This window comes from Canis aureus, chromosome 19, assembly GCF_053574225.1.
Source record: "Canis aureus isolate CA01 chromosome 19, VMU_Caureus_v.1.0, whole genome shotgun sequence".
Lineage (NCBI taxonomy): Eukaryota > Metazoa > Chordata > Mammalia > Carnivora > Canidae > Canis > Canis aureus.
Genome location: NC_135629.1, coordinates 57,265,471 through 57,282,162, shown reverse-complemented (window position 1 = coordinate 57,282,162; position 16,692 = coordinate 57,265,471). Strand labels below are relative to the sequence as shown.

At 59.9% G+C, this 16,692-nt stretch overlaps 1 protein-coding gene across 9 annotated transcripts in view; it reads left to right on the top strand.

Annotated features, from left to right (window-relative positions):
- The first annotated feature begins 1,096 nt into the window (after positions 1-1,096).
- Positions 1,097-16,692, top strand: part of CELF5 (CUGBP Elav-like family member 5) — a 48,376-nt gene continuing 32,780 nt past the window's right edge. For 8 of the 9 annotated variants that reach the window (XM_077860528.1, XM_077860526.1, XM_077860527.1 and 5 more), the window contains exon 1: positions 1,097-1,385. In XM_077860528.1, coding sequence (XP_077716654.1) covers positions 1,127-1,385 — 259 coding nt within the window. In that variant the 5' untranslated portion in view covers positions 1,097-1,126. Of the gene's footprint in view, positions 1,386-1,841; positions 1,992-16,692 lie in introns of those variants that run through there. The other variant, XM_077860533.1, reaches the window with a different exon arrangement.

Below are 16,692 nucleotides of genomic sequence, written 5' to 3'. Positions count from 1 at the left end.
TATACGCGCTGTGGAGGAAAAAGCAAGGCTGAGAAAGGAGGTGAGGATGGCTGAACGATTTTGGATACGGTGGAGACAGAGTGATGAGGATCCAAACACTGAGCCAGCCATGCACCTTCTGGGAGATGGCATTGCAGGCGGGGAGCACGGCCCTGTGCAAAGGCCCTGGGGCAGGCCCCTGCCTGGTGTGCTGGAGGAACAGAGAAGACCCATGTGGCTGGGGCAGAGCGGGGCAAGGGGAGAGAGGGAGGTGCGGAGGGCAGGGAGGGGACGGGGCAGGTCCTGCAGGGCCCGGTGGGCTTCGGGGAGGGCTCAGGCTCTCATCTGGGGACATCTCTGGAAGAGTTTTGAGTCGGGGCGACATGACTCCCATGGAGCACTTGGCCCAAACGTGTCAAAATCCTTTGAGATCCTTTGGATACTACGTGCTCGTAGCAAGTGTGAGAAAAGAACGTCACCTCCGGTTGCTGTTGACAAAAACCCAAGGGTCGCTGTTTGTTTCCTGGTTTTGGTTTGCGCGTGTGCGCGGCTGTTCTGCTGAGACCTTAGGCGATGGTTGCGGGTCCTACCCGGTCGTGTATTAACTTCAAAGTCCTGAGCCCCAGTGCCCGGCACGGGGTATTGTCAGAGCGCTGCCTTTTGGGTTTCTGGTGCAGGGATGATGATGATGATGATGATAATGATGATGATGATGATGATTATTATTATTACCAGCGCCCCCGCTGCCGCCACTGTTGTTGAGCCCCGGAGGAGGGCCGAGGGCGGCGGGTCAGCGCCAGGCCCCCGCGCCGCTTTAGCACCTGCCCTGGCGGCGGGGATGCGGGGATGCGGGGATGCGGGGATGCGGGGCGCGGCCCGGCCCCGCGGACTCGGTTTCCCCGCCCGGGCGCGGGGGGCGCAGAGGCTGCGAGGCGCGCGCCGGCCGCCAGGGGCCGCTGCGGAGCCGCCCTTTTGTGGTCCTGATGCTGGAGCGAGCGGGCGCGCGGAGGAGGGAGGCGGGAGGAGGGCGCGGGGACGGGGCGGGAGGGAGGCGGGAGGCGGCGTCCGTCGCTCCAGCTGCGAGTCCGCCCGCCGCCCGCCGCCGCCGCCGGCTCGGTCCCGCGCCCGCCGCCCGCCTGCGCCCGCCATGGCCCGCCTGACGGAGAGCGAGGCGCGCCGGCAGCAGCAGCAGCTCCTGCAGCCGCGGCCCTCGCCCGTGGGCAGCAGCGGGCCCGAGCCCCCCGGGGGGCAGCCCGACGGCATGAAGGACCTGGACGCCATCAAGCTCTTCGTGGGCCAGATCCCGCGCAACCTGGACGAGAAGGACCTCAAGCCGCTCTTCGAGCAGTTCGGCCGCATCTACGAGCTCACGGTGCTCAAAGACCCCTACACGGGCATGCACAAAGGTGGGCGCCCCGGCCCCCTCCCTCCCTCCCTCCCTCCCCTCCCCTCCGTCGGCCTCCCCACCCCACCTTCCGGCATCTTCTCTCCCCCAGCCCTCCTCTCCTCACCTCCTCCCTCTGCTCGCCTCTGCCACAGCATCATCCCCCCCTTTCCACCCACCCCTCCTCCCCCCTCTGGGGGTGCAGCTGACAGATTCGAGCTGGCCCCCTCCCCTCCTCCGCCCCCTCTCCCTCCCTCCCCACCTTCCGGCATCCTCTCTCTCCCTCTCCCTCTCTCTTTCCTTTTCTCTCCTCTCCCGTCTCCCTCTACCTCCCATCCTCTCCCCCCCCAGCATCCTTCTCTCTCTCTCTGCCTCTCCCTCCCTTTCCCCCTGGACCCCCACCACTTCCTCCCTCACCCACTCTTCCCTGCCCCTTTGCTGGGGTTGCTGCCTGAACATTGCCCCCCCTCCCCACCCCCCACCCCCATTCATTCGGCCTCCCCAGGCCCCGTCGGGGAAGTTTGCACCTCTGGACTCCATTGCTTTGGTCATTTTCACAAAGCCAGGCCAGCGGGGCAGGTCCAGCCAGCCGCAGGGGGCACGGATGCCCAGGACCCCGGGCTAATCGGTAACTACAAAGAAAGCGGGGTGGGGGTGTCAGGGAGCTGAGGTGGGCTGCGGGTGGGCACCAGCCTCCCCAGCCTCCGTAGCTAACATACTATCGTTCGCCCTCCCCCCTGCCCATCCTCTCTGTTTGGATCAGCATCCCCCCCTCCATTTCCCTGCCCTCCCCCTCCCTGCCTCCACCTTTGGCTCAAGTTAAAACTGGCCTAGCCTGTTAGCAATGTGTTGAGGTCTGAGGCCAAAGACGATGAGCCTGGACCGTCCATCTGGCAGAGCGCAGATCCCAGGGTGGACAGGGAGGCGTGGGCGACCTGGGAGCCCAGTGGGGGAGGCAGGAGGGGTGGGGAGGCCTGCCCACCTCCCTCCCACCTGATTCCCTCTCTGATGGGATGCTGGGAGGAGGTGCCTAGGGACGTGGCCCCGGCCCTGGGCTCCGATCATGGGCCCAGTGTCTGAATTACGGTGGCTTTGATGGTTCTCCTGTCAAGTGTTGGCAACTGAGGGTGGGGACAGGGAAGGCTTTGTGCTGGACACCCCTGGCAAGACCCTGGAGGTGCCTGGAGGATGGACCAGGGCCCGTGACCTATTTCAGACCCTGTTTGCCCCCGTCTTCCTCTCTGTTGCAGGCATGGGAAGCATGAATGCATGTTTGTTGAATGAATGAATGAGTAAATGAATGAATGGATGGACGGATGGAGGATGGACCGTGGCAGGCCATAGGGAGAGCCTGGTGGGATGGAGCCAGGGCCTGTTACCGTAGCTAGACCCTCCAGCCGGTATCTGAGGGGGAGAAAAGAAACCCCTCCCATCCCCCACCTCTTTTTCAAATCCAACCATTACCAAAAAAAAAAAAAAAAAAAAAAAATCGGGCTTGGAAAATCTAATTCCTCTATGTGAACTAGGAGGGCAGGGGTTTCCATTCGCCCATGAGTCCCACTGAGGGGCCCTCGGCTGCGTGGAGGGCTGTCTCCACAAGCCCCTACTCCTCGTATGCCTGGAGGGCCCATTTCTAGAAAGATTCTGATGGAGGTTGGAGGGGGTGTCCACATGGCCCCCAAACGTTGAATTGAAAGGCTGAGCTCTGGATCAGGGAAGCTGATGGTGTGCAGTGGATGGACACACTGGGTGATCATTCCCCTTTCTCTCGTGTTTTTTTTTTTTTTTTAATCTCCCTTGGAGCACCCCTCCCCCTCTCTCATCCCCACCTCCCCCCACCCCTGCAAGGAGGAAGGGAGGGACATTGGCTGAGTTCTCCCCTGGGCTGGAACCTCAGTTTCTCCCACTGTCAAGAGAGCAGGGCCCCTTGAATGTGAGGTCCCTGTTTTTCTGGTTGGAGATTGTTGGGATTAGGAGCACCCCAGAGGCTTTCCCAGGAGGGTGAGAAACAGGAAGCAGGGTGTCCGTGACACCAGCCTGTCACCCTCCACTTCCCAGAGACCTTGGGTGCAGAGCCTGGGCCAAGGGGGAGGGCTTGCCCTCATATCTGCTCTCTGACACCACCCAAGGGTCAGGAATGGATCTCTCTCCTGATCCCCCTGTGCTGGGCCTGCTGGGCCTCACCTGTGGGAGGGAGCTGCTGGAGGGGGGAGGCCCAGCAGCCAGGAGGGAGGCTCGCCCGTGGGACCCGTGGCCGGCGGCTGCCCCTCTCTGAGTCTCAGCCAAAGGGAGGTGCAATGATGAATGGGAAGTCCAGGGGGTGTTCAGGCTCCTCCCGCCAACATTTAGCTGGTTTAGTTCCTGGGGAGCCCACAGGGTACAGGATGCCTGCTGGTGGTGCTGGCTGGAAGCAGCGGGGTGGGGGTGTGGTCCCGGCTGGGGAGGAGGGGAGAGAACCCCCCACCCCACCCCCCGGAGCCTTCTGGGCTCCTGAATGCTCTGGGATCCCATGGGGAGCTGGAAGGGCCAGAAGGGGTGAAGTGGGTCACCATGCTGCTGGCACCCAGTGCAGGAAGGGCCACCCAGCATCACCTTGTCCTGATGATCGTTAACTGTCATACGTGGGGTCCGTCCAGGGCCCTGAAGGGATGGCCACTGAAGCAGGCTGCGAGCGTCAGTGCCTTCCACGTGGAAGGGAAACTGAGACCTGGAGGGGCCAAGACTGGCTCCCAAGAGCTGGGCCCCCCACTGTCACTCACCTGCCTCCCTCCAGCCCAGGGAATACACGAGTCTGTCTGTGTGACGGAGGGGTGACAGCTTCCCCAAGCCACGAGGCTGGCCCCCCAAAGATGGTGTCGGGGAGGGAAGGGGCTGTGACGCGAGGGCGCCCCAAGGCCTCAAGAGCCTGTGCCTTGCCACAAGGCCTCAGAGCCTGTGCAGTGGGGTCCCCTGCTGAGACCGAGTGACAGGCAGGAGGGCCAGCCACGCCCGCGCCCACCCGGGGCTCTGGGAACGTGGCCGTGGCTGGCAAGGGGGAGCCGGGTCCTCAGAAAGAGGGCAGGCCCTTGGGCGCTGGCTTGTTTTGTTTTTAAGAGAGAAAGGGAGGGAGACAGAGAGACCGAGAAACATTTAGGGACCTGAGAGACAGACAGGGACCCCCTGGGCAAGAGCAGAGAAAGAGACGCACAGAGACAGAGACACAGGGGCAGAGGGAGGACCCCCCACCCACAGGCGGGAGAGCAGGGGGGAGCAGGGAGGCCGCGAGGCCGCGTCTCCGCTCAGACCTGCGCCGCATCCGGAGCTCAGGAGCTCAGGCCGGGAGCTGGGGGGCTCCCACTGGCCCGGGGCCCCAGCCAGGGCACAGCGCCCTCAGAGGGGGCCCAGGGAGGTGCCCGGCGTGGCCACGCTGGCCCTGTCTCCCGAGGGGGCCCCACCACCAGTGCCCACCCTGCCCAAGAGGGCTCGGCCGCCACCGCCGCCAGGCCCCCCATTTATGGTAATCGTATATGCATTTGCATGTTAATGACAATATTTGTCTTAAAGCGGAGGTTGTGAGGGGGGCCGCCGCAGGTGGGGGGGCCGGGTGGAGGCCTGTGGTTTCCATGGGAGCACCAGCTGCTCGGCTCGGCGGCAGGAGGGGAGGCTGGAGCACGCTGAGCTCTGAGGCGTGAGATTCGGGAGGGAGCGTCGCGCCAGCCCGGGGACGGAGGACTGCCTGGCGGGGGCGCCCAGGGAGGAGTCGGCGGGCTGAGAGCGGCGCGTGGGGGTGCTGGGGCCTGACGCCGCACTAGGCATGCACCCCCTCCCCGTGCCTCGGTTTCCCCAGCCGCCCATTGTTCCCTGATTTAACAGGCTTTGGGGAGACCCACCTTGCGGCCTGTGACGGTGGCATCACTGCCGTCTTCCGTCACGCAGAGAGCATTGACTGAGCGCCTACTGTGTACAGTGTCTGTGGGGATGTGGGCATCCGCGTGGGCGGCCGTCAGTGCGGGATTCACGATGGCGTGAACAAGACCTGAATCCATCTACCCGTATAACCCGCATAACCAACATTTACTGAGCCCTTGCTGTGCACCGGGCCCCGTTCTAGACCAAGGACACGATGTTGGGCAACACAGATAAAAATCACCTCCAAGACCTGACCTGCCTTCAAATCCCAGCCTGGTGGGAGGACACAGCGAGGAACCAGGAGGCAAAAGGCATTGATGTGAGGGCCGTGACGGTAGAAAACACGGGCCTCCGGGGTCAGCCCAGAGGAGCCCCTGCCCCTGCAGATGTGGAGACCAGGAGGGCTTCCTGGAGGAGGTGGTCAGTCAGTGTGAAAGAGCAGTTCCAAGCTTGGCCTTGAGATGAGTCTGGTTTCTCCGCATCTTACTGGCAGACCGTGTGGTCCCCTATGGGATCGGGAGACCAGGGGGGCTTTCTATCCCAGAAATAGGATGAGGACCATTCTGGCACAGGGCTGGGCTCATGATGTGTGACCGAGCCGAGGCCTGCAGGGTGAGAAGGATCTGTCGACGGGGACAGGTGTTCCTGGCACAGGGAACAGCATGTGCAAAGGCCAGAGCAGTGCTAACTCTGGAAACTTCTGCGGTGGGAGGTGGTGGAGGTTTTGCCCTGGCGGGAAAAGAGCAAAGGGTCTTGGGAGCCCCAGCGTCCCCTTCTGATGTGGGACTTACCTGGCAGGGCTCTTCTGAGGGGCTCTGGCCTCGGGGGTGGGCCCAGGAGCTGTGTCTGGCCCGTGTCTCTCTCATTCATCCCAGACATTGGCTGATGAGAACCTGGCCATTAGGAATCTGAGGGGGAACCATACTCCCTCAGCCATTCATTCATTCATTCATTCATTCAGCCAACACTTCCTGAAAGCCTCTGGGGCCTCGTCTCGTACAGGGTGAGAGAAGTATGAAGGCTCTCCGATGGCAAGACAGAGCCAGCCATAGCACCTAGGCCAGTGGTCGGGCCCGGGTCAGAGGGAGGGATCCAGGGTTGAGGGAACAGGACAGGGGATCCGGCTGCACTGAAGAGGGGCTTTGGAACAGGAGCTTTGAAAGAGGACGAAGAGCTTGCCTGATGGAGGAAGCATTTCGTTTGTCTATTCACAGAAGCACTTACCATGTCCCAGGCCCCGTGATGGGCGTGAAACACAGCGTAGAGTCTGCGAGGCAGTGTCCCTGTCCTCACGCATGTGGGCGGAGGCAGGTGGCCTCACAAAGGCTGGGAGGTGTGAAGGGCACACCTGGAGTACAGGACGAATGAGGTGAGACAGGGACTTGAGGCCGAGTCAGCGCGGGCCTGCAGGGCCTGGGATCCCAGCCTGAGGCCGCCGAGGAGCCATGAATTTAGAGCAGCGGAGGAATTCAGACTTATGTGGAAAGGGAGCTTTGTGTCTGTTTTCCCTGCCATTGCCAGCCTCTTTCTGGCCTCCCAGCCTCATTCAGGATACGCCTACTGCCTACGCACCTGGCTGGAGAAAAAGGAAACTTCCCCTTGGGGCAAGCCCACACTGTGGGCAAAGAGGAATGCAAAGAGGCAGACATGTGTCCTCAGAGAACCAGTTCCCTTCCCCCACATGTATCACATGAGGAGTTGGGGCTCAGAGAGGGGTAGCACTCAGCCCCAAGTCACATAGCAAGTTAGCTAGGCATCCCACCTCCCAGACTGAGCCTTGACTCACTTTGGAAGAAGAGTGGAGGAGGCAGAGACACAAGTGTGATCGTGGAGATGGAGATTCAGGGTCAAAGCCATCAAGGCGGGCTGACTGTCCTTGGACTAAAGGGGCTGCTTATGTTTGGAAGACACTGACCCAACAATGGTCCTGTTGGCCTGGGGTCATGGGGATCATTGCTGTACATAAGCTCTATGAGGACAAGCACTGTGTCTTCTTTGCCATTTGGAAGTGGAGCATGTGGATGGACGAGGGCAGGGAGGGAGTGAGAGGATGGGGGGTGAGGAGTGGTTGGATGTGGGAGGATGGGCTGGCTACAATATGATGGATGGGTGAGTGAGTAGATTGATGCAAGGATGGATGGATGGATGGATGGATGGATGACAATTTGTGGATGAGTGGACTGGTAGAAAGGACTGTTGGAGGGGTGTGTGGGTGGATAGATGGATGCATGGATGCATGGATGCATGGTTGGATGGGGAGAGGAGAAGTAGATGGGGAGGTGGACAGATGCATGGGTAGACAGATGATGGGTGAATGGATGGATGGATGGATGGTTGGATGGAGGAATGGGTGAGTAGATGAGTAGGTGAACAGATGGAAGGATGGATGGGTAGACAGATGATGGATAGATGGATGGAAAAATGGAAGGATAGATGAGTGGGTGGTTGGATGGATGGAGGGGTGGGTGGGTGGGTGGGTGGATGGATGGGTGGATGCCATGGTTGGAAGGGGGAACTGATGAGGAGATGGACAGATGGAAGGATGGATGGATGGATGAATGATGGATGGATAGATGGAAAGATGGAAGCATAGATGAGTGAGTGGATGGTTAGATGTGTGGATAGATGGAAGGGTAGATGGTAGATGGATGGGTGGATGGATGGATGGATGAATGGATAGATGGATGGATGGATAGATGGGTGGGTGGATGGGTGGGTGGGTGGGTGGGTGGATGGATGTGTGGGTGGATGCATGGGTGGAAGATGGGTACCTCCCCAGCATTAACCGCCTCCCTCCTCACATGGTGGGTGGGAATGACCCATCAGGTTTGCAGTCTGACATGCCTGGTTGCTGTTCCTGGCTCAGCTTTTTTGCTTCTGTGTGATCTTAGACAAGCCACTTCGTCTCTTCTGAGCCTTAGCTCCCTCGTTTGTAAAAGAGAAGGGCTATTGGTAGCTGTCTTCCGGAGTAGTTGTAGACATTAGAGTTCACTGACGTCATGTGGCCGATGTAACAACTCTGAGTGATGCCCCTCATCTCGCAGGTGGCCTCAATACATGGCCCGGCAGCCAGATAGTCAGCAATTGTTTATCGAGTCTCTGTTATGTGCCGGGCACTGAGCTGGGCTCTGGGGACACAAAGCAATCCCAGGGAGAGGAGGGGCTGATAATAAACGGGAAACAAATGAGCAAGATTTAGATTGAACTGGAGTGCTACGAAGAAGATAAAGTCGGATGTGTGCTGGAGGGTGACAGCTCACCTCGGGCGGCCGAAGACGGCCTCTCTGAGAAGATGACGTTAATGACAGATGAGGAAGCTGTGGTTCTGAAGCCAAGGGAGAGGCATCCCAGGCCTGGAAACAGCATGTGCAAAGGCCCTGAGGTCAGAATGAGTGTGACCTGTCGGAGGAGGCCGGTGTGGCTGGAGCAGAGAGAGGGAGGGGAGGAGGGAGGGAGGAGGGGGCGCGGCTGGTTGTGCCAGGTCTCATGTGTCTTGGAGAGGACTGTGGGACTGTGGGTTTTACCCTGAGTGAGGTGGGAGCCCTTGAAGGCTGTGGGCAGGGAAAGAACAGGATCCCTTAGGGAGCTCAGAATCTGGAGAACGTGGACTCTGGGTCTCCCGTTTCCTAGGTGGGGAAACTAAGGCACAGAGAGTCCTGGAGAGCAGATGGGGCTTTCTGCCTCCACAGTTACACCCAGCCCCGGTGAGGGGCAGCTGGCCTGGCGGCGCGGTCAGGGAAAATGTGTGAAGGCTAGGAGAGAGGGCCTTGCCCCCCGGCCCTCTGCTGGGGGGGGGAGCAGGTGAGGCACCCCCGCGGAGGCGCAACCTCACCACGAGGGGAGATGGAGGCTCAGGTCCCCACGGACACGCAGATGGTTGGGGCTGCAGGCTCTTCGTCCACCTCCCTACCCCGACTGCCAACTGTCTCTTGAGTCCCTACTGTGTGCCAGCTTTGAGAGAACAAGACCAGGGTGTCTGTGCTGATCCTAAGGGGCTGCGATGGGTGGCAGGGGGAGGGCAAGGAGGGTGTCCTGGGGTCGGGGGCATGTGGCCCCCCACGTGCAGTGGGACAAAACAGACCACAAGTGTCTGCGAGGATGTGGAGAAATCGGAGCCCTCACCGCCGTGCGTGGCTGGGGGGATGCGAGATGGGGCGGCCCCCGTGGAAGACAGTCTGGGGGTTCCGCAAACACACACAGTCACTATGTGATCCAGCAGTTTGTACAGACCCAGAAGTGTTCAAAGTCTCCAAGAGCTGTTTGCACACGGATGTTCACGGCAGCACAATTCACAACGGCCCAAAGTGGAAACAACCCAAGTGTCCACCGCAGGACGAGTGAATAAACAGGAGGCGGTCCGTCCACGCTCTGGAATCTGACCCAGCCCCGGGGAGGAAGGGGCCCGACACCTGCCCCCGCGCGGACGGACCCCGAGGACACCAGGCTCGGGGAGGGGACCCAGGCCCAGAAGGACGCCTCCCGCAGGACCCCACTCCCAGGAGGTCCCCAGAGGAGGCCCGTCCACAGAGACAGGAGGTGGTGGGAGCCAGGGGTTGGGGGGGGCAGAGGTCAGTGCTTCCTGGGGACGGGGTCTCTGTGTGGGGAGATGGAAGGTTCTGGAGAAGGTGGTGGGGGTGGGTGCGCGGCGGGGTGAGATGCTTCGTGCCCCGAGCTGTGCTCCTACAAGGGGTTATGATGGTGAATTTTACATTGTGTATATTTTAGCAGGATTGGGGGGAGAGAACTGGGATCTGGGGGACGGGCTGGAACTTCAGAGGCAGGCGTGTGCGGCAGGAAGGTCGTGTGTCCAGGGGACTTACAAGTGGATCCGAGTAAAGGGCAGTGGAGGGAATGTGGAGGGAAGAGCCCAGGAGGCGGCAGTGGTGAGGCTGGGAGGGGCTGCAAAGCTGGGCAATCTTTGCTTTGACCTGAGGGTGCTGGGGAGACGGATTTAAGAGCTCAGATCATCAGAGCTTGGTGGGGAAGGTAAGCAAGAGGAAGGATCTAGCAAAGTGGTTCTCACCTGAGGTACTTCTGCCCCCAGGGGACGCCAGGTGATGCTCGGGACGTCTGTGGTTGTCGCAGGTGGTGGTGCTCCTGGCATCCAGCGGATGGGGGCCAGGGATGCTGCTCAGCCCCTCCCGGTGCCAGACATGGCCCCGTTCCAGAGAGCGACCACAGTCCTCTCGGCAGCGCCCCCAGGCCCTGCACGCCCTGCCCCCCTCGATGCCCTGCCCTCCTCCCTCTCTCCTCACCCACTCCGCTCCAGCCACATGGGTCTCCTGGCTCTTTGTCCAACACACCAGGCCAGTCCCGCCCCAGGGCCTTTGCACAGCTGTCCCTGCTATCTGGGATGTTGTTCTCCCAAATCTCCGCGGGCTTCACTCTCTCACTTCCTCCAGGTCTCGGCTCCGATGTCACCTATTGGGTGAAGCCTCCTCTTCCTCCAGATTCTTGCATCCTCCTTCCTCGTGCCTTTCAACCTTCACCCTCTCAATGCCACCTCCCTGCAGACATGATTTATAATCACAGCCACCCTCCAGCACTCTAAACCCTTCTTCCCTGCTTTCCTTTTTTCCCTGTGAAAACAAAGACTTCTGACATACCATAGATCCTGCTTTTTATGTTTTGCTTTCCTCTCCTCCTCCCGCATAGGCTGGAAACCCCATTAGGATGGAAACTTTTTTTAAAGATTTTATTTATTTGAGATTTATTTATTTGAGAGAGAGAGAGAGAGAGAGCATGAGCTGGGGAGGATCAAAGGGAGAGGGAGAAGCAGATGCCCTGCTGAGCAGGGAGCCCAGATATGGGGCTCGATCCTGGGACTACAGGATCATGACCTGAGCTCAAGGCAGACGCCCAACCAACTGAGCCACCCAGGTGCCCCCACGGATGGAGATTTTTGCCTTTGGTGTTCACTGCTGTGCCCCCAGGTCCCAGAATGGTGCCTGGAACACAGCAGGTAGGGGATGGACAGATGGATGGACAGATGGGCGGATGAGTGGAAGAATGGGTAAATGAAGGGATAACGGATAGATGGACAGGTGGATGGGTGGCTAGGTGAATGGACAGGTGGATGGATGGATGGGCAGATGCATAGATGGGTGGATGAGGGGAAGAATGGGTTAACAAAGGGATAACAGATGGACAGGTGGGTGGGTAAATATATGGGTGGACAGGTGGATGGATGGATGGGTGGGTGGACAGATGGACAGATGGGTGGATGAGTGGAAGAATGGGTTAATGAAGGGATAATGGATGGATGGACAGGGGGTGTGTATCTGGATGGAGGGATCAGTGGTGTAGAGTGGTGATAGTCTGTGGGGTGAGGCAGGATGGCTGTGGGCAGGAGGTTGGGGGGGGGGTATCCAGATGAGCCCTGAGAAGCCCGGATGCTAAGTTTGGGGCAGAGGAGGGGTCAGCAGTGGAAACTAAAGAGACTGACCAGGGGGTAGGAGGTTGCCTCAGAGACGGCGCACTGGACTGAGGGGCCAGGAGCATGAGTCCTGGGCGTGAAGCCCGGCCCCCTTGGACAGGGGCCGGTGAGTTTGTAAGCGAGGGGCGGGGTGATGAATTCGGGAGAGAGCCTGTCAGCTCTTGTCAGCCAAGTGGGGAGAGCCTGGGGCTGAGAGGACGGAGGGGAGCAGAGAGGCTGGCCGGGGGCAGGTGGTTGGTGGAGGGTGGCCCCACAGCACAAGGGAGTGTCTTCTGTAACCCCTAGTGGAGGCTCAGAGAGGGGAGGACCTGGACCCATCCAGATCTTACGTGACCCAAGATCACACAACAGAAAGGGGCACACTGGATCCCAGAGCTGAGGTTAAAGACTAATAATGTGGGGCACCTGGGGTGAGGCCGGTGTGGGGTCAAAGGGCTTTGTGATGGGGCTTCACAAGAGCAGTCGTGATCAGGTCCTTGCTGGTGGAGGGAGCCGGAGGTGTCAGTGATCAGAGATGAGCAAGGGTGTCCTTCCTGCGTCTGTTTCCACGGTACAGCTGGCGCATAATAGGTGCTCAGGAAATCTTGGTAACCCTGTGCCACGCGTGGTCGGAAAGGGAAGGGGTAAACATGAATCCGCCGTGGCTGCCCTCAAAGAGGTTGCCTTGATACGAGCAGGTCAGCCTGAAAACACAAGCCTTCAGTCCACGGAGCGCCTACTGCGTGCCCGGCGCTGCTTCGATCCCGCCCCCCAAAATCATCAAACATGTATAAACCTCTGTCCTGGTGGAAGGGACATGTCAGTGGGCGTGGGGAACACAGGTAAACACGATGCGGGTGCCTCCAGCTTTTGGGAAGTTGGTATCACGCGACTTCACCTTTTGGTAACAGAAAGAAATCTGAAGGGGATTTTTGCTTTTTGGGAATAAAAGCAGAAAGCAGAACCCGCATTCCGCGGTGGGCTCCCCGGGAGCACGCTCGGCACCTGAGCATCGGCCGCCCGGGCTCAAACTGTGCCTGTGAGCACCTGTGCTGTGCCCCATTCCCTCCGTGCACCTGTTAGCGAGATGTGTCCTCAGGTATCAGAAAAGCCTAAGAAGGGGTGTTTTTGGGGGGTTGGTTTGGGTTTTTGTTTTTTTTTTTTTGAGTCTGGGAATTTTCAGAATTTCCCCATGTAAATTAGCGGTGATTGCCTCTTTACTTTGTGCCGTTTAGGCTGATGGAAGTTTTCGCAGGAACGCTCCACTTATGGAGAGTGAGGGAAACCTGTATGCGTCATGCGGGTCGGGATGAGGGCACTGGAAAAATAGAGCGGGGCGAGGGGGCGATTGGAGGCTGTAGCCTGAAACAGGGTGCTCAGGGGAGGCTTCACTGAGGAGGTGACATTTGAGCCAAGACCTGAAGGAAGGGAGTGGACTGTGCAGAGACCTGGCAAAGCATTCAGGAACAGCCCAGGCAAAGGTCCTGGGGCAGGGTGGCCTGGAGTGTCGGAGGAGCTGAGGGGCCACGTGTGTGCGGGGGGCATGTGCGGGGGGGCCGGGGCAGAGTGGGCTAAGGGGGAGAGAAGGAGGAGGGGAGGGGAGGGGGGACAGGTTGTGCAGGGGCCCTTAGGGGCCGCGGCAAGGACTCAGGAGTGTACCCCAGGGAAGTGGGCAGCTCTGGAGGGCTGTGGGCAGAGGGGGTGCTCCCAGGGGCCCTCTGGTAGCCCCCGGGGAGTGCAGATTGTGGGGGTGAGGGCGGCAGCGGTGGTGGCATCGGGGAGACCAGGGTGGAGGGGCCGCAGGTGTGGGAGGGTGTGGGTGGGCCTGGACCAGCAGGGAGGCTGTGAGCCGCCGCCCGATTCTTGCTGAGCACACAGCGTGCTGGGCCCAGCGCCGGGCCCTGGGGACACCTCGTTGGGTGGCGTTCCCGGCTCCCACCCTCAGGGAGCCCCCAGTCCAGTGGGAGAGTAACCCCTGAGAGGCGGCTACAGGGCCCTGCAGGCTCGCGGGGGCAGCTGGGGTGCCCGATGCCCTCGGCTGGGCTGGGCTGGGCCGCGGGCAGAGGAGGAAGGGTGGGGACGCAGATAAAGGCGGACCACGGCGTGGGGAGCTCCGGGGTGGTGGGTGCGGGATGTGGGGGGGTGGGTGCAGCCAGGGACGTGGCCAGCTCCCAGCGCCAAGGGTACTGCTGCAGGACGTGCGTCCGGGACGAAGCCACCCTCGTCCTCCGGGCTTCCTGGCCCTTTGTCCTTCCCTCCGCCCCAGGCTGACCACATACGGGGGGCGGGGGGGTCCGATTCTGCTGTTTCCCAGCCTGGGAGCCTTCGCGTGGTCCCTTAGCCAAGGCCTTGTCCCCGGAGCCCAGGGTGAGCAGAGAGCGGTTGCTACGGAGGGACCACAGCCTCCTTTGTCCTCCAGTCCTCAGACACAGCGGCTCCCGGGCTGGATGCAGGAGGGTCCCTGTGGGCTGGGGGCAGCCCTGGGCAATGGGCCAGGCAGAGATGGGCTTGGTCCTGGCCCTGTCGCCTGCCGTGGGTGACCTGGGCCACTGAGCACCTCGGCCTTCTCCTTCATGTTGGGCGCTATTCCTCCCCCCACTGCAGGCTGGGCCCGGTGGGGCTGCCCCAGAGCCCGAGTTGGGGGCCCCTATCGTTCCGTAACTCCCTGCTGATCCCATTTACCTGCGGAACCAAACAACTGGTGTCTCCACTAGATGGTAGGTGGCACACAGTGATCTTTTCACAGATGCTCTTGTGGCCACCTTTGTCTTAAAATATTAAAGGTTTTGGGTGAGCGTCTGGGACGATGGCGGAATTGGGAGCCCCCGCCACCCCACACCCCGGAGAGCGAAGCCTCTAAGCACCGCAGATGGCAGCGGAGCCCATGACGTCGGGTCCCCCTGGGGTCAGAGCCAGCTCTACCCTTATCTGCTTGCACCTCAGGCAAGCCTTCCTGCCGCCGCTGACTGTGCAGGACGCCCACCCTACAGGCTCCCCGCAGGGAGGAGGAGGGGCGAGGGGGAGAATCTGCTTGGGATCCTCCCTCTCTCTCTGCCCCTCCCCCGTGCTCTCTCTCTCTCTCTCTCCAAAATTAAAAAAAAAAAAATCTTTAAAATAATAATAAATACGATCATGCAATTCTCTTGGGCCAGTCTGAGGATTCCAAGGGTTGATATGGGTGACGTGCCGCTATCAGATGCCTGGTGCTCAGTGGACACCATTATTATCATCATTACGTTAAGTCATGAAATCCCAAAGGCTCAGATCTCAGACCAGGGAGCAGAGGATCTCGGCATGAGGAGGGACTGTCAGGATTCTCTGGCAAAGACGTTCCTCTCTGGGGAGTCACTGCTGCTTACCTCCAGAGTTGGGGAGCTCCCTCCCTCCCAGGGGAACTGTGATGATACAGATCTAGTTATTAGGAAACTTTCATACACGTATACTCTTGTTCCCCAGTGATTTTCCCCATTTTTGGTCCCTGCTCTGTCCTTGGGCCTAGAGAGAGATCTGTGAGCATTGACACCACCCCACCCCACCTGGTCCAGGTTTTGAGAATTGGGTGTGGGGGTGAAGGGATGGTCAGGCGCTGAGCACTCTGGGAAGAACGCCGGGGCTTGGCCGGCATGGGAGGGTGCTGCTGGACACCAGACCCGGCCCCCTTGTCATTGACGAGGCTGATGTGTGGGGTGCGGGTGGCCGGGACTGAAACTGAGGTGAGAGGTTCAGGTGTGTAGGCTTCGTATGGGTTGTGACCTCCCTCAAAAGGTCTCTCTGGGTCTGCGAGGCAACAGACAGACCTCGAACGATTAAAATGGGGGCATTTGATCCAGCATTCGATAGCTGGCACTATTTTAAAGTTCCTTTTGGGGAGGGGTGAGTCAGGGGCCTGTGATCCTGCCCCCCTAGGCCCCGGGGAATTTTTTTTTAAAAAGATGCAAGCTCCAGGCCGTGTTACCCCAGTGGTTAGCATACGGTCCATTGGAGCCTGGATGTTCCACTTACCACCTGTGTGACCTTGGGCAAGTCGCTTCCCCACTCTGTGCCCTGGTCCCCCATCTGTGAAATGAGGACAACACCAGCAGCTACTTTGTGCGGTGGTTAGAAGGATCAAGTGAGTCACTGCTGAGTACAAGAGCATTAGTGTTAGAAGCCACCAAACTCTGTTAAGATCCTAAAACTCCGTGCTGATTGGGACTGTGTTCATTTGCTGGGGCTGCTGAAACAGCGCACCACGAACTGGGGTGGGTGGGGGCTTCAAAAACAGAAGCGCGTTTGCTCACAGTCCCGGGAGCCGGAAGTCTGAGATCTAGATGTGGGTTGAGTTGGTTCCTTCCGAGACTGAGGGAGAACCTGGTTCAGGTCTCCACCAGCTTCGGGGGGCGGTTTGCTGGAAGCGCCTCCTGTTCCTTGGCTTGTCGATGCATCACCCGGACTCCTGCCCTCACAATCGTGTGTCTGTGTGCCCACATTTCCTCCTATTGTAAGGACACTAGTCCCTACGGCATGGGGGCCAACCCCCCTCCGGCACAGCCTCCCCTGAACTCCTCGCATCTGCAATGGCTCATTTTCCAGATAGGATCCCACTGTGGGGTCCTGAGGGGTTAGGACAGCCGCATATGAATTTTGGGGAGCGGGGATCCAGTTCAGCCCCAACAGGAGCTGAAAAGTCAAGGCTGTATTGACCCAGAAAAGGGTAAACATCACACGTTCTCCCCCCAACTAGAAAAGAGAAAATGAAAAGGTCAGGAAGAGAGAACAGGCAAGCGTTTCAGCACCGGGGACAGTGGCACGCAGTTGGGGCCTGTCCCTGGGGCTGCAAACCATCGGGGCCCAGAGGCTGATGGTCTCGAAGGTCGCTGGGGGTCAGGGGGGTGGTGGTGAGGGGGGTGTCCTACCCCGGCCTCGGGGACCAGCGCACTCCCGTGTTCTGCAAATGAGACCTCGTGGGCAAGAAGGGGCCCAAGGAGGAAGGGTTTTGCCTGGATTGTACATCTCCCCTGGGGTCCAATTTCTTGCTGGCTCCACC